This window comes from Motacilla alba, chromosome 2 (genome assembly GCF_015832195.1).
Source record: "Motacilla alba alba isolate MOTALB_02 chromosome 2, Motacilla_alba_V1.0_pri, whole genome shotgun sequence".
NCBI classification, from domain to species: Eukaryota; Metazoa; Chordata; class Aves; order Passeriformes; family Motacillidae; genus Motacilla; species Motacilla alba.
In genome coordinates, this window is record NC_052017.1 from 133,639,661 (window position 1) to 133,660,430 (window position 20,770).

The 20,770-nt window shown below is 36.3% G+C and overlaps 1 protein-coding gene across 1 annotated transcript in view; it reads right to left on the minus strand.

Moving 5' to 3' along the window:
- The window catches only part of ANGPT1 (angiopoietin 1), a 149,956-nt gene that overhangs the window by 75,296 nt on the left and 53,890 nt on the right, over positions 1–20,770 (minus strand). The window contains exons 2-3 of the mRNA XM_038129289.1: positions 6,203–6,358; positions 5,205–5,326 (exon numbers count right to left, since the gene is read on the minus strand). Coding sequence (XP_037985217.1) covers positions 5,205–5,326; positions 6,203–6,358 — 278 coding nt within the window. The remainder of the gene's footprint in view (positions 1–5,204; positions 5,327–6,202; positions 6,359–20,770) is intronic.

Below are 20,770 nucleotides of genomic sequence, written 5' to 3' on the forward strand. Positions count from 1 at the left end.
TCTAGGCACATGAAACATTCATAGGAACAACAACACAATAAAAATAAATCACCATCCACCAGAAGCATCATATAAATATACATATATTTATTTCTAAAGATGCACACTTAAACACAAAGATATGTTTTCACAATTGGAACCTTCAATTCGGGGAGATAAATCAGGCATTTGGGGAACAGAATAAAGTTGTGAATAAACAAGTGCTGTTATCATGAATAAATACCAATATTACCCATTGGATAATGACACTTTGGAGTCATTATCTAGGAGAATATTAATTTAACACACACACACACGAACACACACGCAGATCCCTTACCCAGACAAATTTAATATTTCTAAGGTTAGCTGTGTCTCGATGTCCTATGTAGTGGTTTTGGTGGGGCTAGGAATCTATTTTCAATGGCACAAATGATGTCTTGACTTTGTCAGCCTGTGGAATGACTCGGTGCAATGCCTCAGTGAACAGTGCTATGTCCAGCTGAATCAGAAAAAAAACCACCTGGTAATGCTGGGGAAGGTAGAATACCCATACAGAAGGCAAAGAATCTAGTGAAAGCTGTTGTCATTTTGAAAGGTGATGAAGTACAACATGTAGGAAACACTCTGGTAGCTGGCCAAGTGAGAAGGCAAGTATGGTTTAGACAATCTGCCTTATAAGGTAGTTTAATCACTAATCCATTCCAGACCACAGAAGTTTAAGAGATTTATTTTTTTTTCATCTTTGTTTTCAGAATCCTCAGTTGAGACTTGTGAGAACAGGATACAGATCAGACCTTGGAGATGGACATCTTCTGCATTAAAATAGTATTTTAACAGTTATGATTTATAAAATATATACTTTGTTGAGGTATTCAATAATTGAAGACAAGTAATGTCACACTAGAAAAATGTTTTTTGGCCATATATGTGTAGGTTTATTTTATTATATATGTATGGGAAGACAAATGGGTAGAGGATTTCAATGCTTACTTTTTAGTGCAAGAACATTATTTTACCAAAGAAAGCCCGAGACAGCTTCTTTGTACTTCCTTTTAGGCAAGTGAAATTTTCCCTGTGTTGTTAGGTGCTGACCACTCATGCTACCTTGGGAGTCTGATACTGTCTGATCAGGTCAAGGAATTATGAAAATATGTGTCCCCCTATTTCTCAGGGCCAGTAAACTTACAAGTCACTTTGCCCCAGTAAGCCTACTTTTTATATCAATGACAAAATAATTCACATAAGTAAGGTGTAAAATTGGGATTTATCTTTTTAGTATATGCACAACCTTCAAATAAAACTTGACAGACATATTGTGTTTTCTTATCGTTCACACAGTCAGACATACTCAAGAACATTCTCGAGTCCTTGCTTTTTATTTCAGACAATTCTTGTACTGAATGTGCTAATCCATATTATTTTCTGCAAATTCAAGCAAGATTTTTTGTTTAAATTTCATTTCCATGATTTGTTGATGGAAGATCCAGAACTCCATTATATTTTTTCCTCATTTGTTTCATTTTAGCAAATAGAAAGTTTTTTTACTCTTGCATATTGAAACAAAGGACACATTACAAATTAAATGCAGCTGGTAAACTCTGGGGAAAAAAAAAAAGGGGGGGTTCATAAGGCACTTAAGAAGGAAAATCTTTCAAGAATAAATCAAAATAGCATTTAGAAAGCTCTTGTGGGAAAAAAATAGCAATGGAAGAAACCACCATTTACATTATAGTGGGTGGGAACCCGCAAAACCAAATTATTTATGGCATGAGAACACTCAATAGACACATGATTCTAAGACAAATGTGACTCTACTTATGCCATAGAATATCTTCTATGTCAGTGGAATAAAAAAAAAATTTGGCCCCTCTTCTGAGCAGAGACAGGCAGTAAAGAGAAAGGACAAGAATAGACATATTTCTAGTTTAAGGAACATGCACTGCTCCCTTGTTGATACGCAGTGTTAATTTTATTTAAGGATAATATGCAAGTTACTGTAGGACATCAATGGTCAGTTATTGTTACTACAAGATTTTGCATTACTTTCACCCAAAATTCATTTCTCTGAATGTGATTCATATCTTAATTTTTATTTTATATAGAGGAAATTTTAGCACAGAATAAGAATTTATTAGCTCACAGTACACTATCTCTTTTGATTGTTTCTGCAAAGACAATAGCTCCTACACTAGTTCCCACTGTGCTGTAAACCTACTGCAAAAGACAGATCCTTTCCAAAATAGCTTACAGTCCACCTACATAATGTGGGTAAAAGGAATTTTCTCTTTTTATTGGTGTGTAAGTGATATGGAGAGGGATTATGAGTACCTAACTGCAAATAGCTACTAAACACAGCCTGATGAGTAATCTGCAAATATTGTTTAAATTTAAGCAAGCTAAAATCATTGGCATGTCCGGAAGCCTAGTGTCTGCTGAGGTCACCAAGATTTGTCCCACAGTCAACCTGACACACACATAATTGATTTCAAATTTAGAACCTGCAAGGCCAAGACTACACAGCTCTCTGTGAAGAGAAAATGATGATACAAGAATGGATGATCCATATTTTAGTGCAATTATAACACTGCCTTCTCCCTAATTTTATCAGTCCCAAGGAGACTTTAAAAGGACCCACACAATGCATACCAGGTCCTTGCTTTACTACAGGATGATTCTGCATGCTTTTCCATCTATCCACAAACACCTATACCTCTGAGACAAACAACAAAAAATGTGCTTTTAAAACTAGCCCTTCTTTTCTTCTGGCTTTTCAAAATCCATTTTATCATAATGTCAGCCAAGTCAAAGGTCAATTCAAGTAGGGCTTATTTGTTTACTGCCATGAAGGCTTTTTTACTCTGATTCATTCCTAAGGTAAATAAATAAATCCAAAGTATACAAGACTCAGTCTCCTAAGCAGCCAACAAAATTTTGTTGCTAACCATACTGCAGCAGATAAAAGCACAAGTACTTATACACTTAACTAATGCTTGAATAAATTCAAAATTTCCATTTTGAAATAAATTTGTAAAATATGTAGAATGAACTGCCCTCTGCCAATCCCTCTGTGGATTACAGGGAGAGCCCACACAAGCAGTTTAGGTGAATTACCTATTTCTGAGATTGCTGAAGACAAAGTTAATCCCACACTAATTTATTCACATTTCTATTTTGTTCAGGGACATCGCCGGAGTTCAAGAGTTTTCAGTGTAATTCAATTTCTTCAGAAAAACATTTGCTGGAATTCCTGGTTGCAAACAGTTTTTAGATTTAAAGACATTAAATTGGTTTTCATAATCAGTAGCAATAATGATATATTATTCAACCAGCTTTGCAACTAGATACATTTTACAAGCACATTTCTTTGTATCACTATTCTCTATTTTTCATCATTACCTGTACTTTGCCTTCTTTACCCTGTAGCCTCTTGCCCACTATGGTGCTTGTCTGCCTTATGCATAACCCTGGGCAAGGTTTTTCTGCCTCAGCTGCCAATTCCTGTCCAGCAGCATGGGGTCACACTGCTCTCTTTGGAAGACTGACTGATCTCAACTAAAACAGTCCTCAGCAGCTTGTATCACAGGCTTCAGTGTCTGCCTCATCTTAAAAGCTGTTTGCCTCATTTCAATATCAAATGTAGAGAGAGGAAATAGAAACCTTACTCCTAGTCAGACAGACCTCAAAGTTGTTCGTTCCAGAAGGGAGCTGAGTGAAGCTGAGGAGTCAGATCCCTGTTGTCCCTGCTCACTCCTGCCCATCACAGAGGCAGCAATGGATTGAGTGTTTCAAAAAGCAGTCAGGAAGAGGAGCGGCTTTTCCCACTGTCCTGGGTGCCAGTGCCCAGGTGCAGCTGCTGTGAGGGAAGGCCAGAGCTGCCCCGTGCTGGGCACAGCTGGTTCCAGTCAGCTGTGAGGAGCGAGGGAAAAAGGGAGAGAAACAATGCTGCAGACACCAAGGTCAGAGAAGGGGAAGGAAGGAGACACTGGGGTAGACACAGCCATGCAGCCTGTGGGAGAGGCCATGGTGGAGCAGGTATTTCCCATGGAGGACCCTATAGTGGGGCAGATATGTCCTGAAGGGAGCTGACACCGTACAGATTCTGTGGAGCTGTACAGATTCTATGTGGAGCATTTTTACTCTGAAGTACACGAGCCTGTGGGAAAGAACCATGCTGGAGAAGGGAAAAAAACTTGAGGAAGAAGGCAAGGCGAAGTGTTGCGCTTCATCTACTGTCTACAACCCTAATTCCTCATCCCCTTGTACTGCTCAGAGGGCATATAGAAGAATCAGGAGTGAAGCTGACCCTGGGAAGAAGGGGTGGTAGAGGTGAAAGGTCTTTTTGGGTTTGTTTCTGTTTCTCACCATCCTACACTGTTATTAATTGGTAGTAAATAAGGCTGTTTTGCCCATGACAGTAACTGATGAGTGATCTCCCTGTCTTTATCTCAACCATGAGTTTTTCATCATATTTTCTCCCTGTTCTGATGATGAGGGGGAGTGAGAGAGTGTCTGGGTGGGCGTCTGGCATCCCAGACAAGGTCAGCTCACCATACACACTCTTTGACATACTGAACTGCTAAGCCCAGTGACTTCAGGTGCTGAGTCCCTGTGTCACAGAAAGGGAACACAGGAACTACTTCCCAACTCTCAATTTACTGCTTAAAAAAGTTGTGTTGGTAAATAGTTTTCTCACCAGCTTAAACATACATTAAACATAAACCCCCAATGTTTACCACTGACTTATTAAAATGGAGCATGGCTACAAGTATGCTATAGAGTACAAAAGGGGAGAGAGATCCTTCTAAATGCCTAATCTTTGAATCCATTAAAATTAGAAAGATGATCTAATGAAGATTTTCTGTTTCTGAGGCACTTTAAGGTAGTAGAAATCTCATAATTTAATATTTTTCTACTTGAAAATGCTCTTAAAAGTTATCCTTATGCTTTTAGGTTGCAGGAACAGTGGTCATATGACTAAGTTGTCAGGAAACAGAGTAAGATGTAAATTTACAGTTAATATGAAAAGTGATAAAAATTAATTTACATTTATCATACAGAATGTAATATAGTGTAAGTTCACACCCCAGGTGTTTTACTGAGTTCATAAATATTACCTATGCTGTCCACTTACCATATTTGCTCCTTTCATCAGTTGCTTAAAACAAAGTATGCACACACCACTTTGTAATGAACAGAGAAAAAAACCAATTACTTACTCTTACCTATTTTTCTCATGAATTTTTAGGATTTCGTGTGTCTGTTGTAGCAGCTGTTTTTCTAGCTTGTATGTTGACAGGGAATTTTCCAGTAGCTGAATTTCAAGTCTGGATGTTTGATTTAGCACCTTAAGGATAAATTAAAAACATTAATGTTTATATTGTCCTGGATATTTTTTTAGCAGGATAATATAATCATTTAATTCTGATTTGATGATTTGTCAAAAATTGTTTCTAAATCCTTTTTTAACATCGGCTGCTCAGCTGGTGCAGATGAACTCAATCAAACTACACTGATATGTACCAGCTGATATTCTGGCACTCTAAAACTGTAGAATAGTAGTAGATCAGCAGAAAGAGGCAAGGTGGCTGCCAAAGAAGCTTCATTTCAACAGAAAAAACAAGAGACGTGCCTCAGACATGCATTCCTACAAAGCATGCTTAAACCAGAAAAGCGCAAGAGTACTTGGAATGAAGTCAAAGTGTTGAATCTGCTATTTTGTAAATAGAGCTCCTACTTTAGCTTTCCCCTGCATTCTCTCTTTTGTGGTGTTGGTAGTTCAGTGCCTTATTTTTGTTTGAAATCATTGAGCAATCTGAATTGTGCATTTTTGTTGTCCTACAGAGCTTGAAAAATTGGGAAATGATTGATATGCAACAACAATGAAGCTCAAAACCTGTTATTTATCCTGTTACTCAGTATTTAGCCTGACACTTGTATCATTGACAATAGGTAGCTGTTTATTGAAAGTCAAATGCTGATCTAGTTTCCTGGGCAGTCCTACCTTTGTTGCACACACAGAGCTAAATATACCAACCAAATGAAATCAAAAGAAAGACACATAACAAGGGTCAATCATCAATGCTGTTATTACCAAGAAACAAAGTGTGTTTCCTGGACCCCTGTGTTGAAATGTTTTGTGTGATAATGCATTAGAAAGGAAAGAGTTTGGGAAATGTTCTCTGCAATTAACAGCTTTTTGAAAACCATGCTGGGAACATACCTGGGTTTCAACATCCGTGAGTTTTCTTGTCTGCTCTGCTGTCTGGCTGAGGAGGCTGGTCCCTATCTCGAGCATGGTAGCAGTGTGGTTCTGCACAGCATTCTGCTGCAGCTGCACCATCTCTGATTTCATGTTTTCCACAATGTAGTTCTCAAGCTGTAAAAGAAAAAAGGTTGTAGCTGTAGTATTTTCACCTGTTTAGGCATTCTGGTGTCATAAAGGGTGGATATCTGGCATTCTTGTCAAAAGCAGAAATTGTAATGTTTTCAGGGGGGATCTCAAGTCTCAGTTGACCATATGACTGTTGGGGTAGGGATCTGATTATCTTCCCCTTTCAGTTAGAGTCCTGAGATTTTTCGAAGTATCATGGTCTGTGTCAAGGTTGCAGTGAACATTTCTCATGGAGATAGCAGCTTCAAAATGAAACCCTAAAAGAGCAAAGCACACCAGAGGAAAACATAAAACCCTATTTGTACATCATAACTTACATGTGAGTCTTCCATGGAAGAGATTCTACCATATCCTACATCCCCTGGTTTATGTCTTTAATTCAGGAATATGATCTTTTTATTCAGTTGAATCCCCTGAAAGATTTTTCACAAACTCAGCAATAAACACAGCTTAGTTTAATTGAGATCAGAAATTTGTAAAGGAATGGTGTCATGTCAGTAAAAGAAGGAAGTTGTTGGCCAAAAAGCATAGAGAGCTGGTTTGCTCCTTTTGCTTTTTTGTTCTTGATATTTGGTTTTACTTGGCAAATTGTTGAACAGAATCTGAACCAGAACCTGCTAAATAAATTGAGTATCCCAGAGAGGGGTGCTGTTTGTTGCAGTTTGTTTTAGTCCATGTAAACAGAATCAATCCCTTTTAGCTGACAGTGTCCTTGCCCTGCTACAGCAGGCCATAAACCCAGGGCTAGTCTACAGTATGATGAGATTGTTTCATACTTATATAAGCACTGGTCTGGCTGGATGTCCTCCATAAAGCTTTAACATCAAGATAGGTGGCCCAGAACATAGTTTTCAATTCCTTCCACAGAAATAGCCAGTTGGAGTCCAGCTGGTTTAAACACAGTAAAGATTTACTCCTTAGTTAGTAGTTAGTCCCTGTGACAAGTAAGTTGCACAACTAAATAGTAAGAACCAGATGAAGCTGATTTAAATAGTGCAAAAAGGAATGGTAGCCAGATATAGAGTGTGATTAGTAAGAATGGCTGATTTCATTTTTTCTGTAGGTATACCTGTGCCTAGGGGCCACGACTGTTAGATATCCTAATGAGTCACTTCAGTTGAGCTCACAAAATATTTATTACAAGTTTGATCATTTATGTGCACCTACTAGTTTTATGAACATTATTTCAGAAATAGGACACTGCCACAGTGTAAAATATTTTCTGCATAAGGCAATTGTTGATAGTTGTTTTGTTTGTTTATCCCAGTATAAAGAAACAATAACCATCATGGTCAAAACTGAAGTGGATGTCCTAAAGTTTCAGAAAACAAAAAGTTTGCTTGAATTGCCAGGTAACCACTCTGGGCTGAAAACCTGGAGAGTGTTTTAAGGGATTGGTGAGATTTATTTTTTAATAGTTTTATAAGTATTTAAATGAGATTTAACAGCCAAAGAAAGCTGTGAATTGCAAAGTGATGTCTGCAATGGACGTCACCATTTTCACCTCCCAGTGTAAGTTTAATGCTTTGATTTAGTTTATACTGTGAGATATTTTACAGATATGAAAGTGGTTCAAGGAAGAATTTATTGATCCACTGCATTTCTATAACATTATTTTATTTTTAGTCACCCTTTCCTTCTAGTTTTTCTAAACAGTTTAGGTTTTTTCCCCCAAACTATCTCTTGATTGCAAACAGTCCTTGTGAATGAGCCCCATAAACTGGGTGATTGTCCTTGTCCAAATTCAGATCCAGAATATGGAGACTGATTCTGGAACATCTGAACAAGAAGTTCGATTTCTCTGCTGAATTTCACTTAATGAAACATGGGGTTCTGCAATCATGGTACTGCTCATGACAGGTTACCAACACACATGTTTCCTTACATCCAATGTCTTTTGTTTGCAGATAGGAACATAGTATGTCTGTGCTGTAGCTGTAAAATGCTTGATTTGCTAGCCTGGAGCTTTCTGAAACTGCCTTGCTGTACGTGAGGAATGTGGTGCATATGTGCAATGGATGCCTCTAAAAACTGCTGCAAAAATGGTAACAGCATTTATTACACATCAGATGTTTTCACATATAAATAAAATGCCCACAGATAGGGAAATAAATATAAAAAGAAATGTATATTTTTAAGTAAATTTATTTGCCTGTTACTTTAGTCACATTACAGAGAGGATTGTGATTGTGGTTGCATCGGTGTGGAGCTACAGCAGATTTGCCTAGCAAAAACACAACCACAGATTGAGGCATATTGTATAACTCATACTTTTAATTATTCCAGTCTAACACTGTCCCCATGGTATCCAGTCTTTGGCAATTGCCCTCCATTACTCACCCCTAAAACAGCCTCAAGTTGAATCTGACTCCTTATAACAACAAAGCTGACTTTCCTGTTTTAGAATTACTCATTAAATACGTTTGTAAATATTTGTTGTTCAGAATACCACCACAATATTTTCTGTGAGCACATCTCTGGAATATCAAGAGCTATTCACTCAGACAAAGGGGGGTTGAACAAAAACTGAAATAATATAGGGGTTTTGTTACATTAATTCCCCTTCCTTCCTCCCTTTGCCTACTTGTTTTAGTTTGCTCTATAGATTTATTGGTTGCAATACTGGCCTTGCTAAAATCAATGCCAAAATTCCCATTGGCTTCAATAGGCCAAGATTTCACCTATTATTTTTATTGCAGGAAGCCAACAATTTACCAGGTTCATTATGACCAAGCATGGAATTTCATCTGAAGCCTTGCTTTCTCTGGAGGCCTTGCATTAAGCACATGAACTGAGCTCTCTTTGTGGTTAGTTAAGAGCAATAGCATCTATTTACTAGGTGATAAAAGGATCCTTGCAGGGTGGCCTCACCAAAGATTTGACACATGGAAACCTACTCACAGAAGCAAATTAAAGAACATTTAGGGGTTTAAGTAATTTTCTAGAATTCCTTTATCCTATAATTAAATTAAATTCACTTCCTCCAGACACTCTGAATTAAACAAGTCCTTAAATTACTGTATCTACTTATTTCAGCTACTTTTTTTTTCAAAAGTGAAACAGAATTATATTCTGCATTCTTTTCCCCTCATCCCACCCCTCCAACTATATGGGTTTTCATAGTAAATTGATGTCCTTGTTATTAATTTGACTGCATCTGCTTTCAGTAAGACTCATTACATTGCAGAGGAGTTATGGGTAATGCTGAATTACCAGTGGGATGCATAAGAACGTTGCAACATTCTCAGAAATAAAACTGTCAGAAGATTCAGTGTTATTGGTTAATAAACATTCCAGAGGATTATACATTTAAAGTATCTAGCCTTTTCTGGACAATGTCTATTGAATAACCTTCATAGAAACCACCAAAACACTAACAGAACTATTAAAATGGAAACGGTAACTTAGGGTCTGTGTAATGATAAGTGTTTGTGGCAGATGGCTTCTAAATAAAATAAGAGCTTATCTTTTACTTTGATCAAGTAATGCTTGTCCCAGATAACAGCTATATGTTAAGAACTGGTGTGATTCCCAGAAGACATTTTCATACAGTGCCTTACAACAAGACTACAAATTAAGTAACCATAGACTGTTCTCCTCCTACCATAGACTGCACATCATTTGGAAGTATAGAAAGACAATGTCCAGTGTTATTTTGTATGAGTGGTTTTGTGTTGTCTTGCTTTGCAAACATGAATAAGTACTAGTAATGCTACATCACCACCCAACCCATGAAAGTTCCATTCTTCTTTCTTTATTTTTCTGTTTGAGGGTAGGTCATACCTCCCCACAGTGACAAACTGCCTCAGGGAGTGAGATAGAAAAATGACATTTGATGTGAATTGTGCTTTATAAATACACAAACAGCCGTAGTAGGAATAAGCTGTAAGAAGTAGAATACCTTAGAATTTCTTTGAGATTTGAAGAAGTAGAAAGGGGTTAGGAAAGACTTTATCACTGAGAAAAGTTATTTTATTCATGTATTGGAAAAGCCAATATTGCATTCATTTAAAAATATATTCTGTAGGCTATTTGTCAATGAGGGAAAATTGATAAAATGGTTAATTTACAATGATTTAACCTTCATGTATTACAAATCCAATGAGTGGAGAACAATAATCCTTGCACAATTTCTGTTGGTATATGATTACTGGGAATCAAGGACAATGAACATGGATGGCACATAAAGGCAATGAATGATGCACAAATACTTAAAATCTAATCTGTACCACTTTTGAAAAAACCTTACGTGATTACCTACATTAAGATGATACAGGATCATATGGATAATTCAGAAAAATTATAAAAACAACCTTACAAGCTAGAAGTGAAAGCTTTAAGTGACTGCTACAAAAAATGGACTCATAGAAATGCATGTTGGGATATGTGGTATATGGGGCTTTCACAAAATCATTGGTTATGAAATATACTGGTTATGAAATACATTGGTTATGAAATATATTTGTGGGTTTCAATTCTAAGAGGAACCAGAAAACTAATCCACCAAATCCGTACAAATCCGTATGTAGACAAATGAACGCTTATAAGAAAACCTGGCTATAAAAAATGTATTTTTTTTTAAATTCAATGTACCCAGATTTCTAGCCTTAAAGCAGCAAGAAAATAAGCCTGTTAGTTTTTCAGTTGCATGTTAATAAAAGTAAATATTAGCATGATACTTGCACAATTATTCTGTACTTGTTTTTGCACTTTCATAAGCTTCTGTAATATTGCAACCCATCGCTTTGACTTCTTGCTCAGATATTTTTTGTATCTCAACCCCCAGTCACAATAGTGTGGTTTCCCAAATTCTGTTCCTGACAGAGAAACAAACAATGACTTGAAGGGAATGTATGTTCATTTCTGAACTTAAACATTGGATGTTTTTTTTCCAAACCCAATGTTCCAAACACATAAATGATACTTTTCCTGAAATCCTTGATTCCTTGAATGTCTGAATCTTTGGCATATCATATGTTTACTGTCTGGCTATAAGGCATAATTCAATAGATGCAATTCCACTGTGACCAGTGAAACCACAGCTGCATTCTCCTCACACAATGACTAAGCACTGTTTGATTCAGCCCCAGCTGAGTGATACTGAGATTTCTTGTCTGGTTGATTTCCAATATACTAATGACACTTGTCCTCATGGAGGTTGAGCTTGGGTTTATATCATCCTTCAGTAAAATAAAATGTGCTATAAATGTAGAAGAATCTTCCTGCAAGCTAAAAAACAAACCAAAACCCCAAAGCAAGCAAGTTTTCCTCTTCAGATAAAGACCAAACATCTTTTTGTCAGGAGAAATCAGAGATAACACATGTATGAGATTATTCCAAAACAGGTGAAGTCACCTTTCTGCTGCATTCAGCATCAGTATAGTGTCTGCAGCAGTTTTGTTTTCAGTTCTATATGTTGCAGTTCAAGAAAGATGTACGTTATTTGGCAAAGTATACAGAAAGCCAAGAATTGTCATAAATTTAAAAAACTGAAGGACTTAGAAATGCTTAGCTTGATAGGAAGGCTAACAAGAAAATAACTTACTAGGCTAACACAAAAATGTAAAGTGAATAACCTGTTTCCCACATCCTTGAAGCTTCAGTATTGGAAGTTTAATTTTCACACATTTGGTGAAAAGTCTTCTAACAGTACAGGTAACAAAAATATTGGTAGGGATTCTTCTGTGAGCAAACTGTGAAAAGTCCATTGCTGTGGAGAATATTTAAGGTAAAGATCAGACAAATTATGTCATTGTAGGGTTCTTTCTAGTTATCTGATTTCATTAATCATAGGTCTTTCTATTGCTATGCTTCAGATCTAAGCTTGCAGGCTCAATATTTGGAATAAAACTCTATAGTAAAATCTCCATTGAACTGAGAAAAAGTTTGGAAGACCCATCTCTTAATGAGACTTTTTGAAGGAAGTCAAGAAAAGAGGAAAAAAAACCAAAACAACAAAAACCCAAAAAACAAACTAACAAACAAAAAACCTAACCAAGCAAAGCAAGACACACATAATGATATAAATAAAAGAAACTGTTCTGGATAAACGAAATCAAATTAGGATATTCACTGAGGAAGTTTCTGCATGTATGAATACTCCTCCATAGGGTGGCATTCTGCAGAACCATCTGAGAAAATAAACTGGCAGAAATTTCTTAAACTTAAGTTACTTTTATTAGGCTGCTTTCAAAACTGCAATCTCTAAAAGATCAATTTGCAGATATCCAAATTTATGTTAGTGGAGTCTTGGCATCTTTGTACCATTCAGTAAAGTACATTAAATGTAATAGTAACTGATAATGATGGTGTAGGAAGTGGCATCCCACTAAAATCTTAGGAAACTGGAAAGGGAAGTATTTTTTTATAATAGCTGTACCTTATTATTAATAGAAATACAAGATATGGGCAACACATAGGTCTTTGTTTCAAGAAATTTTAGGACATCCCCAGCTAGGTTTACCCAATAGTGTAATATTCAAATATGAATTTTAGTTCCTTATCATGTGGCAGGAAATATTTCTCTTTTTTAAGTTTTATGTCATTCAGCTTAGCCATTTCTAGAACTAAAACTCAAAAATTATTATGAATGAAATTTGTCACTTGAAATGCCATTGATTTCCTCTTCTACAAAAGAATACAAAACATTTAGGGATAAATTTCAATTAATTTAATACAACTAATTTTTTAACCTTAAGGCTTAATAAAGTCAGTAAGGAGCATAACTAAGAATTGCATCAAACATGATTAAATGGGTCCCACAAGGAAGCTTCTGATAACATTTAATCATAACAATATGTTTTAATTTTCTACTGATTAGTAGTATTTCTGGTTCAAAGAACTATCTTGTTGAATCTTAATGTTTATAAATTTTGTTACTGTGCAGATGATATTTTTCTTTGTAGTTAATTTTCTAAACCACTTAATTTTATAAACTAAATTCATTTGGTTTTACAGTTGACTGAAAATCTGAACCATCCTCAGTATACACTGGGAAAGGGAAGACATAGTTCTGAAAAATGCAAGATCTGTCATATCACCCTAAGCACATTAACATCTGTGGGGATTTTTTAAAAAAAAAATTTCTATTAAAATGTGGAAATAATTAATCTTCTTCAGAAAATATACTTTTGGTGGAGTCTAATTTTCAGAAACACTAATTTTGGAACAACTTCTGTGTAGAAGAATATTTAAACACTTTTTGGCTCATTCCTAGCTTATGCGCAGATGACATAATCAAAATTAGTTCCACTGAAATATCTCCTTACTGCATTGAATATGGTTCTTGAAAAATGTAATCTTAAACTGCATAAATAGTTCTGGTTGTTATATTCTCTGCCAGCTTATATCTAAACTTTCAATGAACCTGGGAAGGTGGAATATAGAGTGGAATCCATATGTGTTATAGGAGATACTATAATGATTTAACATTGTACTACTTAATCCATTATTAATTGTACTTAGTTTCTGACACTCGCCACTATGACATATGGGCACACTTTTCCGAGAAAGGTTGTGAAATTAAGACTCAATGGTTTTATGCTCAAGTCTTTCAACAAGTTTCTTTTTTTTGTATTTTATATATATATATATAGATATATATCTCACAGAAACTGAATCTTTTTATTCATTGCTATGTGCTCTGCCTTCAGCCCTTCAGTTCTGTGCTAGGATCTTCCTGATGGAAAGATCACAAATTCTTTTTTATTACAATTTTTCTCTCTTTCCTGTGCAGGTTGCAGAGTACCGTTCTGCCTTTCATTAGCCTGATATGAGGTCTCAAAATCAACTGAAGATGCAGTACATTTTATGAACTGCCAACAAAGTCTCAATTTTTAATCCTTTTTGAAAGCTTAAAATGGAAGTTTAGATGGCATAAATCATAAGTCTAGATGCACTGAAACCACTGAAAATACTGCAATTTCAGTACACTTGGGCCTACAGGAATTCAAGGGCATCCCCTGGTCCATAAAACAACTTCATCACTCTTCCAGACAAATACTTATTTTTATCTTCATCCCAGAGAAATCAACAAAATATCCACGCTAGGCATCCCATCAATCTCACAACACGAACCAGAACTCGTGATCTGCACACTACATGTTCACATCCTCTGTGTGTGTGCTTCTATCATAAATCACTCTCTGGTGAGGAGACCTGAAACCTATCTCAGATCTTTTCCTAAGTAATAGGGAGTAATGAAAGCTTCCTCAAGTTTGATTGTTACAGGAAATGTAAATGTAACTGTGCACTCCCTGTCCTCTGATGTCTCATTGGCACCTGGTGAGTTCTGAATCGTGGTAGGGTTTTGCTTTGTTCAAACTGATAAAGTGCAAGAACACTGTGTGTCCACAATTAGTGTTTATTTACTAACTTTACATCAAAACACATGGAAAAAAAGAAACAGAACAAATCTGCATGGACAATAGGGTTCATGGTCTGCTTGAGAGCAGAGAATCCCACCACCAACTTCTGACTCGATGAAACCTCTGACAAGCTAGAACAGCTGAGTGGACAAGGTATTTGTAAGCAAATAAGATTCTTCAGATCAACAGATCTTATTTAGCAAAAATGTTTTTAAAAATCCTATCTAGACTACAAAGAATAATAATATTTTAATCAAGAACCCTGTCCTTTTCTTCTCCTTTCTGTGCCTAAAAATGGCAAGTCTTATTTTGTTTTGCTTTATGTCTTGCACTCAGCATTTGGCTCCAACAACATGATTCTAGTTAATATTGAAAATGTTCTTGTCCATTGGTACCTAATACAGCAAAGAGCAAAACCTCCTTGTGTTGTAAAATCCATTTTCCTGCACAGCCCAGGGAGGCTGAAACCTGAAAGCTGCTGAACTTTTTCAGTAATAAGGAATTAATATCTAGACAAGAGTTTACATATCCTCACACACAGTATTTATGTGCATAGATATACATGAGAATATATGTGATATCTCTTAAATTATGGGATTTAATCTATGTAGGCAGCAATGTTCATTTGTGTCCTATAAATTTTGGCTATATTTATGGTTCTCAACTTTTATTACAATAATCTGGACACAAGCACTTTAATGATAGGTGTTCTGGGTAAGTGGGAATGTTTACATTTGTTTTAATACAGACATTAAAAAATTGATACATCTTCACTGGAATCACTTTATAATTTTAAGAAATACATATAAGAAGTATAAACAAGTAAAATTTGCAGAAATATCTGTAGTAGTAAGTGAAGAATTTCAGTTTTCCACAGCACTACAAAAAAGTTAACTGCTAGTACAAATTCCAACACCTTTTCTTCCCATTCTTGAAATTCTGTATATATAGCCATTAATCTCTAAGTGCCTCCAGACATACCTATAATTCTCAGCATTATAATGAATGTGTAACTGCATACCAGGGAGAGGGTCTGGCCAAAATATGTGCAGCCCACAAAAATTTGGTTTCATCCTATGCTGATGGACCTGATTGCCTTCATACATGTCAAACAGTGTATTAAAATACATAAATAAAAGTCTTGCCGAATACTTCTTTCCAATAATTATTAAAATCAGAAAAATACATTAAAATCTCAGTGAAACTGTCACATATTCAGTACACATGTGCATATATTTACATAAGCATTGGAAATAACTGAAATTTACTGAACAATATAATGAAATATCATGTATTTGAATTGGCCTGTAGAAAAGCCGAGGAAACTTGATAAGATAAAAGTGTCTTGCTTTATCTGAAATTATATCGTTTGAGACATATATCCATTTATGGCTTTAATAATTGTATAGAAAGACAAGACCTTTTTATTTATAGGAAATATGAGAGCAGCCAAAGCATACAAAGACAATTCTGGTCCCTCTTTTCATTACATTCCTCTTGAGATTTTGAAAGAGAGCAATCACATTTCCTTTTAGTAAACGTGTGCTAATACAACTCCCTTCATCCCCAGTTGCTGGAATGAGATTCAGGGTATGCTTACTGGGAACAAATCCTTGCCCTGAGATTACTTCTTGAATGCCACAATCTCTAAATGAAAAATTTAGAACTGGGGGTTTCTCTAGAGAGCTCATATAGTGGGAATAAGCATTTTTACTTCCATTAACTGCTAAAGGAATAACCATACTGGAATTGCAATAATGAGGAGCAAAATTGGGCTGTTCTCTGTTCAGCACTGAGCACAAACTCAGCAGTAATAATAAGAAAAGAGGATTTAAAATCTCTATTTTAATGTAGCTCTGAAGAATAAAAGTCATTTCAAATGTTTAAATTTAGGGAAAATCTGAAAATAAAAATCTTTTGAAGATATTCCTGCACTTAAGTCACTGTAAAGAAGAGACAAATGAAGAGGAATGATGGAAGAGTGTCTATCCTAAAACCTTACTTTAGGAGTAGCATTTTTGCCCCATTTTTTTTTCCTAGGACTTGGCAAGAATATTCTCTCCTACTTCAGTTTATCATACTCACAGCTCTTCCTGGAAGACAATGTTATTGTGATGCATTCTTTTGTAAGTCATGAAATCATGAGCTGAAGTGGGGAAGCATTCAGCCTTCAATTACATGTCTGCTAACTCATTGTCATTCTCTTTTTATGGCTGATGTAGAGTTTCTGTTGTTTCTATTGTTGTTCTTAACAAAGATAGGACAAATAAATTCATAGATGAACTACTAAGTCTGTCCATGAGCACTCATGCAGTACAGACATAACAAATTATAGAGGAACAGTGACATATATTAGAAATGGATTGGCAGAGGAAGAAATGGGCAGTTTGGATGCAGAAATTTGAAAATACGTCTGGTTTTACAAGGGAAAACAGAGGCCATCAAGCATATATTTATAAACATTATACTTAATGGCCACAATTAGACATTAATTGTTTAAGACTCTTGCTAGTTCAATACAAATTCAAATCATTACACTAATAGCGAAGAGGAATGTTTTTAATTATTTTTTAGTAGCAAGAAGCTGTTCACGTCTTTGATGTGTCCTTCGGATAATCTAAATACGAATATATTTCTGGTGATCCAGGAGAGCTGGCACCCGCGCTGCTCCCACATTCCCGGCGAAGTGGCAGGGTAGCTGTCACGCTCACTCTGTCCCTGATTAAGTTGCTACTTTTGTTTGCAAATTTCTACACAGCGTCCCTGTGCCCAAAGTGATAACGATCACAGTCATTTCCGATCTGTAATCCAGGAACACGTACAGGACCTTGCCCTGACGGACCTTCACAGTTCACAAATACAAAGTGACAACCCTTCTGGCGTGATTAATGTGGTGAAAACACAGAGCCATGAGTCAAAGATGAGACACACCAGTTATTACAAGTCTGAACTTCATTCAGATCTTACATGAATTCTCAGCATTTATCACTGGTTTTGTTCTCTTATTTTTCCTTCTACAATACTTTTAATTTTACAATAAATCCCAAGTAGGTCATGCATAACAATAAGACTAATGCTTTCTTGCCAAGTAAAACCACAGTCAGAAGGGTGGTTTAGTAATAACTCAGAAGCATTTACAATGTAATAAAAAATACATTGAACAAACCAACATATCAGAATAACAGGACTATTAAATAAAAGGAAAATATCCTAGGCCTTTCAAAACATTCTGTAACTCTTCATAATCAGAGATGACCAGGGCTCAAAATCAAATATAGATACTCTCAAACTTTCAAGTATTCCAAGTCAGGATTTTACTTCAATCTCATTTTCATAATGATAGCCATGTGGTACTGTTCTTCTCCCTCATGGTAAGGAAAAATATCTGTTCTACTGACTTTGTAGTTGTTGTATATAAAAGCAGACTTTCAAGTCATTAGTTTAACCACATGTGCAGAACATATAGGAATTAGGATAACATTTCCCATGACTACAGCTATTTGATCTAAAGAAGAATTGACATCAATAATGCTCATATCTATCACACTTTGTAGTATAATAGTAGAGAACAAAGTGTTCATGAATCCCAAGGAAAGTTTGGCAGCTGTTTCAGGGAGCTGTAGATTGCAATCATGTTAACAGTTATGCATTCTGCCCAATAGCTGGCAATAATGTTTGTGCCGTGTAGTCAAAACTTTACAGCACAAAGAATTCTTCAGTACTGGAAAGAGAGAAAAAATCCTGTCAGGTACTAAAGAAATGCTGTAACTATGACTCTGGAAAAGTCATATTTGCTGCTCCTGGAGGACCCATGGAAACTGTATTGGTTACTGAACCCCAATGTCATCTGCAAACTCCTGTGCCCAGAGCACAGGAGTTAAATATAAGCCATAAAAACATTGAAAAATAAATGTTCTTAAACAGGTATTCTCTTTTTAAAGACAAAGGTTTTCCATGCCTGGTATTGATGCTGATGGAAACAGGTTAACTCTGTACCATGCCTGAAGGTTTGATCTGATGGAGGGGGGCCAAGAATGCCAAAGCCAGCTGAGCCATACAAGAGACATGGGGGTAACAAGTCAGGAAACCCCTGATTCCCCAAGGCATCCCCATCTTGTGTGCATCCAATTAATTGCATTCAGGTAATGTCGTGTTTTCAATTTCCATTAGGTAAAATAATATGGGCTTAGGACACAGACTTTTTGGGATGGCACAGTAAGCTTTTTTGAGGGGCAGGGGATGGCACTGGAAGTGTGGAATTCTGACGTTAAAGTCAAGGAGGTTTTGTGGGAGCTACACACAATCTGGCCAGGGTGTCATTCCTGAGGCTTTCCTTTTTGACTTTCAGGTCCAGAACAGGTAAAAATGTCTTCCCAAAGGCATAGGAATGTTTTTATCTTATTTTTTATTTTTCTGGCTACAATTCTAATCTGCTTTAAAACCAAACATTGGGGCTTTTCCTTACTGTAAACCTATTAACATGCTATTCAAGATTATTTTCTTGTGAAAAGTATACTGCTGACATTAGTGCCAGTGCGGACATAGGGATTATTCAACCATTATTACATTTGGACTAAACTTCTAACTTCTAGACATGAAAAGAAAACTAAAACAGAAATGCTTCTGTTCCACTTGAAATAAATTACCATGCTACCACAAATTCCCAGCAGGAAAGGGAAGGCGAGGTGTAAATTTCTTCACAATGTGTAGAATGTTTAATGGATTTCTGTGTGATAACAGTGGAAATAGTGTCACTGTTCTTTTTGTCAGTGTAGAGACAAATAGTAGGAAAATAGGGCTTCATTTCTTTCTTTGTAAGTGGACTGTGAGGGCACCACAAAGTTGCTTTCCCTAAAAGGAAGAATATAGAAAGGGTTATGCAAAATGAGCTGCAGAGTTCCAGTTGAGAACTGAACTTCCTGAAAGGTCAGGTGTTGGGGGTTTGTTTGAAGCTTATCTTTTTGACTCTTTGCCATTCAAGAGCAGATCTTCTTTCACAGCTGGGCAGAAGCAAGAGCTCTGCTTTCATGGCAGCCCAAAAAAGGGGATATTCCAAGCAGACCTGCAGTCCACTGTTGCACCTGAGAGAAGGTCATGGCATAAAAGCATCTTCCTCATTGTCATCCCCAAATATGTGGCAATTGTGAGTAGAGGCTCAGCTGGAGCAATGCAACAGCTTGGCTGATGTGAATTACTTTTCTAGGTAGGACTTCTTCTACTTGCCAAAAAGAAATAGATAATAAAAATCTCAAATGTACTACAGAACACTGCTCTAGATGAAAATTCATTATCCAAACATGCAGTTGAGTGTTTCACATGCAGTGAAAATGTGAATCTATTTCCTTTCCTTCACACTCTTGTTAACATCTGTGTTAGTCTTTGTTACTGCAAAGTCCCCCTTTACCCAAGATGGTTGCACAGTTTTGCACTGGTGAACAACCTGCCTTTGTGAGTGAAAACAGATTTTTGCAGAAAGTATAAAGAAATCTCTCTAACTGGACTACCAAAATATATATTTTTCAATATTAAAAATGTAAGAGAAAAGTAGACTAGCTTTTTAATCTTGTATGACCTCCCAGACACTCAGTGCAGATCAGGGACTGAGTTACATGTTAGAATATGATGCATTCATAATCCTGCTTCTATTTATGTTATTCAGAAGGGATGTAGACTCAAGATTACTGGTGGTTGGAGCTGATTATTCCTGAGACAGCTCAAAACAAGGGTTTAATCCATTCCCCACTTTCCTGGTGGTGACAGTGTACTCATGTATGTGGCAGTTAACTCTGCAATATCTAAGAAGTAGCTTCTGTTTCCATCCTTCCAGAAAAGATTGTGTTCCATAGATTGGCCCATGAATTTATCGGGTAAAAAGAGGCTCACACTGATAACTCATTCACTGCTAAAATTAAGAGTGTGAGTCCCTGCTTAGCAACTAACTATAAAGCACATTGAAATACAAGGAGTGGCTAAAAAACAAGTGATGTTTGAACTTACAGCTTCCTGGCTTCTGTTAGCTTTCCACAAGGCT